Source organism: Lepidochelys kempii, chromosome 15 (assembly GCF_965140265.1).
Source record: "Lepidochelys kempii isolate rLepKem1 chromosome 15, rLepKem1.hap2, whole genome shotgun sequence".
Taxonomy (NCBI): domain Eukaryota; kingdom Metazoa; phylum Chordata; order Testudines; family Cheloniidae; genus Lepidochelys; species Lepidochelys kempii.
Genome location: NC_133270.1, coordinates 24,255,005 through 24,269,256, shown reverse-complemented (window position 1 = coordinate 24,269,256; position 14,252 = coordinate 24,255,005). Strand labels below are relative to the sequence as shown.

The window sequence follows — 14,252 nt, the reverse complement described above, 5'->3', positions numbered from 1 at the left end:
TTCCATGGAGCTCCTAAAGCCACGCCTCAGTAGCGAAGCTAGACTAATTGACAGGTTAGAGAGAGACACTGCCTTGGCCCCAATCATAACCTTTTCAAGAACAATCCCAGGCGGAAGATGCTCCACACGTCCAAGGGATCTCAGTGGGTTTTACAAGCATTACAACACTCCTGTGGAGTAGGTCAGTGGTGTCACCAGTGTACAAAGCATGGAGAGGCGAGGGGGACTTGGCCAAGGTAACAACGTCAGGCCAGGGTGACCAGCACCTTGGTCTCCTAAATCCCAGACACCACGTTCCCTCTATGTAAAGTAAGTTGCATCAACCCTTTTCCAGCGGAGCGGCATCAACAGCACCAATCCAACTGCCCCAACCGGCGGTCCCAGAGCGGCCAGCGTTGGAAGGGTGCGAAACTGGAGGTGCTCCAGGTCAGGTGCTCAGCACGCTGGCCAGGCAGTGCAGGGCAGTCCGCCTAGGCTGCATCTGTTCTGCGAATAAACACAGGCCCTCAGTCTCCAGGGCCGTCAGTCTGGCACCTTCCACTTGTACCAGACTCGCTCGCACTTATTTAAGGGCATGGGGGGGAAAAAGTGATTCTGACAGCGCGTCAGACGCAGCAGCCAGAACCAGACAGGCTGTTTCCTTTCTGTATATTCCAAGGGGGAGGAGCGCGCAACAGCCTAGAAATCCATAAACAAGTACCTCACACCTCCCGCTGCTGTGTGCCAGGCAGAGTATTACACCACGGAAGGCGGGATAAGACTCTTCCTTTCAGACAGAGCACACTTTTGTGCTTCCCATCCTCCCGCCCCCGATTCACAGACATGATTTGTGTTTGTCAGCCCTCAAAGCCCTGCGTGCCGAGAGCCAGCTGCCTCCACTTGCAGCCAATCAATCGGAACACCGGAACAAAGCCAAAGTGCTTTCAAATGCGCCTGGCTTGAACCTGCCACAGGGGACTCAGCTGCCCGGATTCCTGAGCGGCTCCTCTCCCTGCAGCACTGGGGTTTGCTTCTGTGCCCGGGAAACCAGAACTATTCATGGTGTCAGATACAGGCTACCATCCTGCCTTGCTCCAGCCAGAGGGCAAGACGATAGAGACATTTCTCTGCCTTTTACTATGGTACCTCGCCTAGTAATTAAAGAATGTAAAAGAGAGGCTCTTTCGAATCAAAATGACTCCAAAGATTATTTTAATCTTATTTTCATATACAATAGAACCTCAGAGTTACGAACACCGTGGGAATGGAGGTTGTTCGTAACTCTGAACAAAACATTAGGGTGGTTCTTTCAAGTTTACAACTGAAACGATACAGTAGGACCCCAGAGTTACGAACGGACCAGTTGACCCCACACCTCATTTGGAACCAGAAGTACACAATCAGGCAGTGTACTTCTGCTCCAAATGAGGTGTGGGGTCAACTGGTCAGTTCGTAACTCTGAGGTCCTACTGTATCTTTTTAGAGGTGGCGATTTCAAAGGTGCCATTGATTTCAGGGAAGGGTTAATCTTTTGTTTTTCGTGTGTGCTTTTAAACTGTGTCTCTTTTGGGGAGTTGTCTCTATTTAAAATGTGTATGTATTTATTGTATTATGTGCAGCTGCCTCGAGCTAAAAAGTTGTTTTAATAAACATTCCAACCAGATTCCAGGAGCCAGGCAGTCTTCCAGGCGGGCAAGTGGAGAGGACACTCCAGATGAGCACGCCAAACAACTCGGGATCCAGCAGCAAGGCGCCCAAAGGGTTAGGTCTACAGCGGTTTCACTGGGATACTGTTTTAGAGAAGAACGTCACACCAACAAGAGAGGGGAGCCTGGTCTCATGGGCCTGATTTTTGAATGTATTTAAGCACCTAACAATGCAGATTGGTACCTAGTGGGATATTCACAAGGGCCTAGAAACCCAACTCCCACTGAAATCAATTGTTTGATAGATTTCAATGGCAATTAGGCACCCAGGGGCTTTTTTTTCGGGGGCGGGGGGAGAGGTCACTAGGCATGCTACATACCTTTGACAATCTGGCCCCACGTCCACAAGCTCTGGGCTCAAGTCCCTCCTGAGCTTAATAGCATTGGTGCACTCACGGCGTGGAAGGCGGCAAGGACACGTGACATCGGTTTGAACCAGGCCACAGCTTTCTTAGACAAATCACATCCAAAGCTGCCAATCAGGGGACAGCCCAGAGCTGTCACTCACACCCCACAGATCTTTTGCCAATTCTCGAGGGCTCCCAAACATCACACAGGGAGGGTCTCTGGGGACCTCCACTCACTTGCCAGCATCCCTTCCCTTTTGGGTGTTGAGGCAAGAGGGGACCTCAACCCCCAGCCAGCAACATCATCAAATGCATTGGCAGGGCAGTCCCCCCCAGGTAGTGCCCCAGTCCTGGTTTGCATTTGCCCCTAAGGACTTAGACATGATGCCCCTATCTCATAAGGAGATGCCCTTGGGATACCCACTATATTATCCTTTTTTGGATCTGCAGCCTAAATCAGCAAGTCCCCACACTGGGCACCTGCCGACCTAACATAGGTCCACACTGTGCCCCCCAGGAGGGGGAGAATCCCAGCCCTCCGGCTGCCCAAAACCCAACCCCTAGGTTTCGCTGCGAGGAAGGCGCAAAAGGCAAGACCCACTCTACTGTTATGGGGGGAAATTCCTTCCCACCCCCAAAGCGGTGACGAGCACAGCCCACAGCAACCTAGATAGGGAGGGAGGATGAGTTGACTGCTGGAAATCAGCAAACAGGAAGTGGCTCTGAGCACATGCTTATTATCATGGCTCCAAATCAAGCCTACGCCAGAAGCCCTGTGGGAGCTAGAAATCTCGCAGGACCTGGCCCGTCCTGTCCTTTTACCCTCTCCCACTGTAGGAGCCACCAAAACACAACCCTCCCTAAGTTCAGGGCTCTTTTATTTGCAGCTTCATCTTAGCAAATGCAACCTTTTCATAAGGTTAACTCCTTGGGCACTATGGGGAACAGGTAGAAAGAGAGAGGGGACCAGTTTTCAAATATGGTTTTGTTTATGGAATGCCTGTCTAGATGCATCCAGAACTGACATTACATGCTGTACAACTCCAAAGCATTCATGTGGCTGACAGTCTGAAAATAATCGTAGGGTAAGAAGGGACCGCAAGGGTCATCTAGTCTAACCCCCCCTCTCCTGGCCAAGATGCAGCATTTGTTGTGTCTAAACCATCCAAGACAGATGGCTATCCAGTCCCTTTTTAAAAATCTCCAGCAAAGGAGATTCCACAACTTCCCTAGGCAGTCCTATGTTCCATTGTCCTATGGGTCTTAGGAAGTTTTTCCTGAAATTTAATCTAAATCTGCTGTGCTGTAGTTTGAACCCACTGCCTCTTGTCCTGCTCTCTGCGGCAAGCAAGAATAATTTTTCCTCCATCTTTACAGCAGTCTTTCAAGTATTTGAAGATTGCAATCATGTCCCCCCTCAATCTCCTCTTTTCCAAACCAAACATACCCAGTTCCTTCACCTTTCCTAGTATGGCTTGCATTCCATCCCTTTGATCATCTTTGTTGCTTGCCTCTGGAGCCTTTCAAGTTTCTCCCCAACCTTTCTACACATTGGTGACCAAACTGGACACAGTACTCTAGCTGAGCCCTAACCAGTCCCAAGCGATACAACCACCTCCCGTGATTCGCATGCTATGCCTCTGTTAATGCAACCCAAAACTGCGTTTGTTTTTTTTTGCAACAGCATCACGTTGCTGACTCATGTTGAGGTTCTGATCCACCACAACTCCCAGATCATTTTCAGCCGTGCTGCTGCCAAGCCAGTTATCCTCCATTCTGTATTTGTGCATTTGGTTTTTCTTCTCTAAGTGTAGCACCTTACATTTGTCTTTGTTGAATTTCATTTTGTTGTCTATAGTCTAGTTCTCCAATTTATCAAGATCCATCTGAATCTTACTCTATTCTCCAAAGTGCAGGCAACCTCCCTCGCTTTGTGTCATCTGCAAATTTGATCAGGATGCTCTCTCTTCCTACATCCAGGTTATTAATAAAGATATTAAACAACACCGAACCCAGAACAGATCCCCGTGGAACCCCACTTGAGACCTCCCTCCAATCTGACATTCCATTAATAGTTATTCTTTGTTTGTGGTTGTCTAACCAGTTATGTATCCACTTAATGGCAGTTCCACTGAGCCTGCATTTCTCCAGCTACTTATCAGAATGTCATGTGGAACTGTGTCAAAAGCCTTGTTAAAGTCCAGGTATATTATGTCCACCGCATTCCCCCTAACCACCAAACCAGTTACCTTGTCAAAGGAGATCAAGCTGGTTTGGCATGATTTGTTCTTGGTAAATCCATGCTGGCTTCTTGTGATCACCCCTCCATCCTCCAGGTAGTCACAAATTGAATGTTTTAGACATTGCTCTAGTAGCTTCCCAGGTATCTAGGACAGGCTGACTGGTCTGTAGTTCCCCGGCTCCTCCTTTTTAAAGATGGGCACCACGTTAGCCCTACTCCAGTCTTTCAGGCCCTCTCCTGTTATCCATGAGTTTGCAAACATCATTGTCAGTGGCTCCGAGATGTTTTCAGCTAATTCCTTCAGTACCCTGGGGTGAACACAGCTGATCTGAATTCATTCAAATTGGTCAGAAGATCCCCGACATGTTCTTTGCTTATCCCAATCTGCAGCCCTTTCCCCTTGTCTACAGTAACTTCGCTGTCATCCAGTCACTTTATTTTTTGTGAGAAGACCGAAGCAAAGTAGGCGCTGAGCAGCTCCGCCTTCCTATCATCCTCTGTTACCAGCTCACCTTCTCCACTGAGCAGAGGACCCAGGCTGTCCTTCATCTTTTCTTTAATCAGTGCTTGAAGGGTTAAACACATACTATTCTTGGTCAGACTGGCAAAGACCCCGGGGGGGGGGGGGTTCACCTTCTTCTGCAGGATGGGGCCCGAGTCACTTGCAGGTTTAAACTAGTGTCAATTCTCTGTAACTTGAAGTCTTTAAATTACGATTTGAGGACTTCAGTAACTCAGCCAGAACGCAGGAGGTCAGACTAGATGATCATGATAGTCCCTTCTGACCTTAAAGTCTATGAGTCCACGACCACACTACGCAGGATAGGCTCTACTGTATAAATCACACAGCATATACGAGGCAGATGTTTCTGAGACCCTTTTGCATTTGGTGTTCTAAGAACTGCTCATGTGAAAAAAATCAGTCAGTAATATAAGCAGGCTGCTTTTGTATTCCATCTGGTATTTTGTTATACAGGGAAACAAGAAATGAATGTGAAAAGAATACATTCAGTACCTTGAAACAAATTCTTACTGGGCAAATGCCCAAAAAAGGGTAGGTCCCGTTCCAGATTTTGCCAAATCTCACCAGCACACTCATAATTGTAAAAACTGAAGTCAGGGGCTGTTTCTGTCAAGGTCCCATTTACGTAGGAGGATTCAGATAAACGGTTCTGATTTGGCCCACTTCCAACTTTGTTCTCAGGTGCTGCACTATGGAGGAGTTACCACTGAGAAATCGGAGCAGGTCAAAAGAACGCGTCAGGCAGAGAGGTGGATTAGTCGTCATCAACACTGACACTACCTCTTTGCACAAGTGCCTGAGGCCTGCACTCAATCCACCTCGCCAGGACATACTTCACCATGCTACCAGGTGCAAAGAGCAATTTCAAAATCTGTATTTTTTTTTTTTTTTGGCCAGATTCTCGCTTGTTTGACGCGACTGCATCGGTAAGAACCCACGGTGTTGGGAAAAAGAGGGTATTTTGGCATTTCTGGCCAAAATCTGGAGCAATCCATCATAAGGTGCATGCACTTATCGTGGAACGAACCTGATGACCTAATATATCTTTCCCTCTCTCTAACTATTATGATTTTGGAAAAAGGAGAAATGTATTTTTCATCCAGCCAAAACTGAGGGCTCAGTGATTCAGGACTGCTCTTAGCCATACCCAGTAGCAAGAGTCAAACACTGACTTGATGAGCTATTACCAGCAGGAGAGTGAGTTTGTGTGTGTATGGGGGTGGGGGGGGGGGGGATGTGAGAAAACCTGGATTTGTGCTGGAAATGGCCCACCTTAATTATGCACATTGTAGGGAGAATGGTCACTTTGGATGAGCTATTACCAGCAGGATAGTGAGTTTGTTTGTGTGGTCTTTGGGAGGGGGGTGAGAGAACCTGGATTTGTGCAGGAAATGGCCCAACTTTATTATCATGCACATTGTGTAAAGAGTTGTCACTTTGGATGGGCTATCACCAGCAGGAGAGTGAATTTGTGTGGGGGGGTGGAGGGTGAGAAAACCTGGATTTGTGCTGGAAATGGCCCACCTGATTATCACTTTAGATAAGCTATTACCAGCTGGACAATGGGGTGGGAGGAGGTATTTTTTCATATTCTCTGTGTATATATAAAGTCTGCTGCAGTTTCCACGGCATGCATCTGATGAAGTGAGCTGTAGCTCACGAAAGCTCATGCTCAAATAAATTGGTTAGTCTCTAAGGTGCCACAAGTACTCCTTTTCTTTTTACACGGACTTGCATAAGTCTACTGTTCTACAGTATGTATTTCACTTCCAGGCTATTTTTTTCCAAGACCACTCGGTGTCAAATGCAGAAGAGAAACTGTAACATGGAGAGCGTGGTGTTTTGCAGTGAAACCGAGAGCAAGAGTGCTGGCCTTTTTAACTGGTTAGCTCCTGTGGTTAGTGCATCTACAAAACTGTTAGCCACACTGTGTTTGGCTGAGCCGCACATAAAAACACCCTGCACGCTCTCCCTGGGGTTATCGGTGAGTATGACGGGAAGGCAGTGGGACCTGGCAAGAATGAAATGAGTGGAAGATGCAAGTGTAAAAGGAGAAATTAAAAGAAAAAAAACAGGAGGAGAGCAACAAAAGAAGAAGTGGAGGTGAACAATGGAAACCGACCATTCTGGTTCCTCTAACTCCTCCCTTTTGCCTTTTAGAGTTAAAACCAAAACCAAAAACACTGCATTCACTTCCCACTCAGAGAAGCCCACAGAGCTAATCGAGCCAATGTACAGCTTCATGGAAGCGTTCTTGTTTAAAGTTACACAGCAGACAGTAAAGGGGTTAAGAAAAAGGGACAAGTCATAAATCAGTAATTACACATTTGCACTAGTGCAACTGAGCTCAGAGTCTGGCCCAGGGAATAGAGATAGAGAGCACACAGCCTGTTATTCTAGTGTTCTCTAGCTCAGGCTGTCAGATGTTTCCTCTGGCTTTAGCACCCATGGAGAACCAAAAAAAGCACATACCCGCAGGCCCAGTGCCCTCCCACTTAGCAGTGCCATCCACTGGAAATGGGAAGGACAGCCCCAGACGCACAAGGCCCTTTCTTGCGAACATTTGGCATGTAGGGATCATTATGGGGATTGGATTATACTGGAGAAATCAGAAGAGCTTTTGCATCATCAAGTACAATAAACCCCATTAAAACACATGGAGCTCATAATAATAGCGCTTAGGTCTTACAGAGCACTCGTCACCTTCCAAGCGCTGTGCGAACATGAAGGAATGAGGAACACAGACACACACAGACACCCAGAAGGAGACTCTGTGGGTAGAATGCCCACCTCCTTACCTTTCATTCCCTGGCTGGAATTCAGACAGCAAGGAAGGCCTCCTCCTCTGTGGCTGCAAAATAGATCCAGGTGGTAGGTGGGAAGTGTAATCCCTGGGATGATGCTGATACTCTAAGAGACCCACATCCTGCAACAAACATAGAAAGAGTTGTTCTGCGGATATCAAATATTCAGAGGACCGTGATCACTTGCATTTACATCTCTGCAAATTATGGGTGATATTCCTTTAAGAACACCAGGTGCCAGATTGAATTCCCTGGGGAGCTCTGAGCTCTCTATCCACCATGTAAGGGGAAGCAGTGCGAGGTTCCCTGAGCTGCTTTACCAATAGACCATCTCAACCCAACATGTGCTGAGGTTCATGTGGCCTATTCAGTCAGCCGTGGGCCCCTCTGCTTGGACTGCTCAAAAGGGCACCACAACGGTGAGGGTGGCAGCTTGTAACATAGTCACACGTCCACTCTAGTCAACGGACTCAGACCACAAACTCATTTCACTGTGGGCACAAGTGATCTGGGCTGGGTTTGGTCCAGTGACCTAGAGCTGAAAGGCGCGGTCATCTTTCACCATTTCCCCTGAGCTATTCCATTCCCTCTCTCCTTCCCGCCACACACAAAAGAAATATGGCTAGAAGTGGACTGTCACTGTGCTGAGGCAGGTCTTTGCTCTGGACCTACAGTCGTAGCCTCATTCACTCAGTCCACATTCCCATCAATCACTTCACCGCGGCTTCTGGTGGAAGGGACTTGGAAAGGCCTCTTCAAGTGCAGCCCATTTACTAGGCATCTTACATCTTTCTGATGCTATTCAAGGGAACATCTGATCGTCTGCGAAAGGATGCTGGCCTGCCTCTGCAGGGCCAGCAGCAGAAGTGTTAAACAGCCATCCTCCCACAGTACAGCAACACAGTCACGTGGTTAGGCCAAAATTCTCAAGTGGGGGGTTTGGGAAGCAGCAAAGGGGCTTTATACATGAAAACCTGGTGTGATGAAAAATGTTTGTAATGTAAGATTACTTAATTTCAATCCAGTTCTGCAGAGAGTTATCAACCTTCAGCACAACAGACCCACAGAGTTTAAGGAACCATTAGATCCTCTAGTCGGACGTCCTGTCTCTCACAGGTCATTTCACCCAGTTGCCCCTGCTTTGAACCCAATAACTTGTGTTTGGTTAAAGCAGACCTTCCAAAAAGGCACATTATTATTAGTAGTAGTATTATCATGGCATCAAAGAGTCTCAGTCACGGACCCATTGCGCTAGGCGCTGTACAAACACAGAACAAAAATACAGTCCCTTCCCTAAAGAGTTTCACATTATGAGAAACTAAAACTAATCAAGCTCATTTCATTGTCCAGCCTGAGGCCCTGTCTACGCTAGAAAGTTTTACCATTTTCGTTACACCTCTATAGTTAAAGCGGCACAACCCTGTGTAGTGTGGATGCAGGTATACCGGTGTGAAACAGCAACAGGCAGACAAAGGGCTCAATCCTACAACATGATGAGCACTGTCCCCAATCCAGCCAAACACGTGCTTAACTTTAAGCATGTAAGTGGGTCCGCTGAAGTCAAATCCAAGGAGTAGAAAAGTTTAAAAGAAAATTAAATTTCTAAAATGCTTTCAACTTTAGTAACCTACGGTGTTGGTAACAGTAAAGAGAAAATACATCATCATCTTGACCATGACCCTTTAAACGTGGCTCCCAAGAACTGAGCAAAAAGAGGTAGAAAGGACAGTTTGTTACTTATTGTGTACACATCCCTTTTGTTCCTTGGCCCTTGGAGAGTACAGTACTGTATGTCCCTGATTTAATTAACTAAGGAGCCCTCCTGCTCTGTGCCACAAAGGCTCTTATTCAAACAATGAAATATTTCAGCTGCTATATTTCAACTGCTATTTATCTGCAGATAGATGCCTGACCACCGGGAGGGGTGGGGGGGAGCAAAGATTAATAATCTAATTATCTGATCAATGCTTCGTAATGTCCCACCACTTTCATGAAAACCATGGTAATACTGGAACATCGTTATGCCAGAAGGAAGGAAACTACTAGGACTTCAGACCATATTTTAAGTATTTTTCACCTGAAAAAAAACTGAGAAGTTTCTACCCTGGTTTGATTCCCAAGCCACTCACTGTATGGTTTTGGTAAACCCTGCAGATACGTGTTTCAGAGGGGAGAAAGAATGATCCAGTGGTTACAGCACTAGCCCAGGATTCAGAAGACCTAGGTTCCCTTCCCAGCTCAAAAGACTCGCTGTGACACCTTGGGCACATCACTTAGTCTCTCTGTGCCTCAGTGGCCCCGCCCCATCTGTATAATGGCAATAACAAATATGGCTGTTCCTCACAGCAGGGTTCTGAGGCTAAATGAAAGAGCTGGCCAAAAAGCAGGTTCTCTCTCCCCACAGAACACTTAAATTTTTTGGCAAAAATGGCAAAGGAAGGCAATGCACCATGAGAGTCCCCAGCCATGGTAGAATGAAGTCCAGCCAGGGAGCCCAGCCCACAAAAGAGAACCGGAACAGGAGGAAACCAAACTACAACTCCCAGGATGCACTGCAGCAGCACATGCAAATCATACTATTTGGGGTTTCTGCCAAAATATTTCCAGGGTTTGTTTTGTTGGGATTTTTTTTGTTGAATCAAAAAAGCAAAATTGTCCATGGAAATCAGACAAACACCCAATTTTCTGCCAAAAGCCAATTTCAAAAGAAAATGTTCATGCATCCCTTCTAAACATATTAAAAACCGTGATGCTTTCAGGCTATGTCTACACTCAAACCGGTACAGCCGCAGAGGGACAGCTGTGCCACTGTAGTGCTTCAGTGTAAACGCTCCCTACAGCGACAGAAGGGGTTCGCCCGTCGCTGTGGTTAATCCACCTCTCCAAGAGGGGGCAGCCAGGTTGACAGAAGAGTTCTTCTGTCGACGTAGCGCTGTCTACGCCGGGGGATTACATCGGCTTAACTATGTCGTTCACGGGTGTGGAGTTTTCACCCCCCCCATGCAACGTAGCTTGGTCAACCCAACTTTTTAGCGTAGACCTGGCCCCAGATACTGTAGTGATGGGACTAGATAAGTTCCACCGATTTTCAAAATGGGTGCAGTTAGGCAGCCTTTAAAAATCAAGAGGAGTTGGACAATGATCTCATGTTGAAGACTTCCCCCCACAATTGTAAGAAAGAACAAAGAAATCAGCAATGAAAGCCAATGCTTCAATTGCAACTGGGACTACAGATTAGAAGAAATGTCAGGAAATGTCAAAGCCCAACATCTTGGGATGTCAAGAGGTAAAATAACATGTTTGTACGGTAACTCTATGGAAAACCAGGGGGAGGGGGAAAAAAAAAGGAATTCTAGGCATTCCCTCCAGAGGAGCCAAGAAAAACAGAATTATTTCCAAGTTCAGCATCTCCTTCACAAAAGCTTAAATGAGACAAATATCAAAAGGGGGAAACGGTGGCGTCTACTAGCTACTATTTCTTGTTATGCCTGGAATAGTACCCGGGGATATTAGCCCATGGCGCCAGGGTTCATGGTTTCCCGCCACTAAGCGATAGTGTGGCGTTACCCTTGGTTTTCTTTTTCTATTCTAGATGATCTTGGTCAAGTCCAGTCCTTTTTAGGCGACATGGACAAGTTTGCATAGAATTTATCCAGCACTTTAGGTCCCCTGCTTCAACTACACCCCGGCTATTCCAGACCTGGGCCTCTCCTGAACCAAGGCATGACTTGACAGGTGATTTCATGTGAAGAAAACACCTACTGGAGTCTCTTTAGGTCCAACTTTACTTCGGCATTCCCAATTCTGATATGGCCCAGCTCTCCAGAGATAAAATCCCCTGAGTTGCTTAGTCTCTAGCAATACTAGCCAGTGGAGCACGTGGCTCTGTTTGGAACTCAGAAATGTCAGTTAGACATATGTCGCTGGCCCAACTCTACATTATCTGATACATAAAACCAAGGAAGTTTGAGACGGAATGATCCCATTAGATCTTCCAGTCCATCTCCCAGACACTACAGGGCTTCTCACAAAGGCACATTCCCTCAATTACTGGCTCATCCTATTTTTAAAGGTCCCATATGATGTTGCTTTTGGCACTTCACTAGGGAAGCTATACAAAATATAAGCATACACAGCGAATGGACGGATAGGCAGGCCCATAAACAGGACAGTCCCCTTTTGAAGAAACTTATTAAAAGGAATAAATAATGCCCAGATTCCTAGTTCGAGAGGTGGATTTGCCCAGTAAAAATGTCAATCTCAATTTTGCATTAACAGCAATTATATATGGTTTACGTCATGCCCAACCAGGAAGACCCTGCCAAGCCAATTACATGATTGCTAGGAGAGCATTGCAAACCTCAAAGAGGCAGGCATATTTCAGCCCTGGTGTCTAATGCAGTGGTGTTCAATCTTTCCTATACTCTGGTTCCCTTTTCCATACCGGATCCACACCACCAATCTAGCCAGGACATCCCTCCATACAGCACTGTGCGAAGGGCAGAGTAGTCATGATTCCCTGACATCTGTGCCTGACCTCCCATTTTAGCGCCCATGGTCTATGGGGAGATTTTTGTCAGGCCCAATATCTCCCCAGCTCTAACCCTGTAAGAAAGCTCTCCCGCTTCCAGATTGTCTCCTTCTATCTCCTGCTCAAGTCAGCCTTCCTCCCAATTATCACTAGCCTTACAAGTCTTGTTATACTGCCTGAAGTGAAGGGGAAGCTCACAGAGATGTACTACTACCCATGAGTTAAGATCTTTGAGACCTGCCTTTCCAGCTTCACCACTAAACACAGCGTTGGCCAATACAATTTCCAAAAGTTCACTGACAGTGTCTGGCGTGTTTCACTTCACTAATGGTAGTGGTTGGTTCTGACAGCACAAAACAACCTGAAAAATTAGCATAAAGGATTAAAATCCATGAATCTCTCTGTGCCCTTTGACGAACCATCAAAGTAGCCACTGGAGACCTGTCAGAATGTAGGCGGATTAATTGCTCAGAAAGTTACTACAGTAAATTGCATTGTGTGTCAAGATTGCGCCTTTCATAAGCAAATACCTTTAGGGTTTAACAAGCACGTGTCAGTTTGTTTTGCAATCTTTAAAAGGCACACAGCACGAGGAAACCCCCACCAGAAAACCTTCCAAGTGCTACCATGACAAAGAGATGATCTTCTAATGACTATCTTTATCATTCCGGAGCTTCTCTTGTGACCTCTCCACTCAGAATGTAGGTGATGGCCCCAATGCAACAGCGAGGCATGCAGCACCATGCGCAAAGACACATGGGAGAAGCGATACAACTTGCACCTATCAACCCAAAATGTACTGCAATTCCTTGCCTCCTGCCAGAGAATGAGGATAAAACATTGGGACTCAGATGACCAAACACAGCCTGGCCCCGAAGCTATACGTCTCTTCGTTTTCTTGGTTGGTTTTGGTTTTTTAAATTCTACTTTTTGCTCATTCTCCATTCCTTCTCTCTCTGGATCTCTTTTCTCTTCCTTTGGGGAAAAAAAACAAAACAAAACAAAAACAACTCTCTCCTCTATTTGCTGATAGCTCAAAGCAGTAGGCTCTTTCTCCATGGAGCTGTTATATTCCCCGTTTTCTCCTCTTGCGATTTCATTCCCTTTCCCTCCATCCCACTCATCTGCTTCTCCACTCTACAATTCCTGGCAGTCAATGCAGCTTTCCAGAACACAACATGCTAGTAGGAATGTCCCCCCCCCAGCCAGACTGTACAACCTAAAAGTAGCATCTCCTTGCCAGGGGTTCCATTCAGTGTAAGACCACCAAATAGCCGCACTGACACCTTATTAGCTCACAAGTTGCTGATAAAACTTGTCATGACAAACGAAAACACGAAAAGCCCCCATTTGGTGCTTTCTAAAGCGCAAGTCTTTTGCCTGCTTTTGAAACGCCATTCAATTAGAGCACCAAAAGGCACGCACTCAAATTAGAAACAAGAGCAGGCCACAAATTTCAAAACATGTTCTCCCTCATTCCCCAACTTAAACTTCTTATCTAGAACCCCCCTTTAAAACCAGGGTGCTGTGGGGCAGTCATTATCCTCAAAGCATTCCAACTGGAACACCTGCCCCAAATGTATCTACCTATGTAGATGCTACAGTAATGAGGGTTAAGCGCCTCACAACCTCGAACGCACATCTCTGGGAGGCAGGGCAGCGCTGTTACCCCGTTTTGCAGATGGGACCTCAGGCTCAGGGAGGCTAGATGACTTGCCTAAAGTCACGCATGAAGTCCAGGGCAGAGCAGGGAATTGAAGGCTGGTCTCCCAAGATCTAGACTAGTGCCCTAACCACTGGGCCACCACTTCAATGGAGATGCTGGCTGAACCACACTCCCCATTCATGAGAGGAAAAAAAAAAACCAGGAAACAAACGTGTCCGATGGTTCTAACTACTATAACCATGTTCAGGACACTACTGTGCACAACGACTTCAGCTCACCTAAGACAGAGGGCGGAGAGGTGGGGGAAAGGGACCAAACAGGATACTGCATAAGCTGGAAGATAAATCAGTGTGCAGTGGTTATTCCAAAAGAAAGCAGGCAGGCTTGTCTGGATTGTCTTGACTTTGAAATCATTCGTGGATCATTTGAAACACTCCTTCCAACAGCCTGCAGG

General features: G+C 46.5%; 1 protein-coding gene across 15 annotated transcripts in view; it reads right to left on the bottom strand.

Moving 5' to 3' along the window:
* Positions 1-14,252, bottom strand: part of NCOR2 (nuclear receptor corepressor 2) — a 412,043-nt gene that overhangs the window by 257,643 nt on the left and 140,148 nt on the right. For all 15 annotated transcript variants that reach the window (XM_073313442.1, XM_073313441.1, XM_073313453.1 and 12 more), the window contains exon 3: positions 7,596-7,723. In XM_073313442.1, coding sequence (XP_073169543.1) covers positions 7,596-7,723 — 128 coding nt within the window. The remainder of the gene's footprint in view (positions 1-7,595; positions 7,724-14,252) is intronic.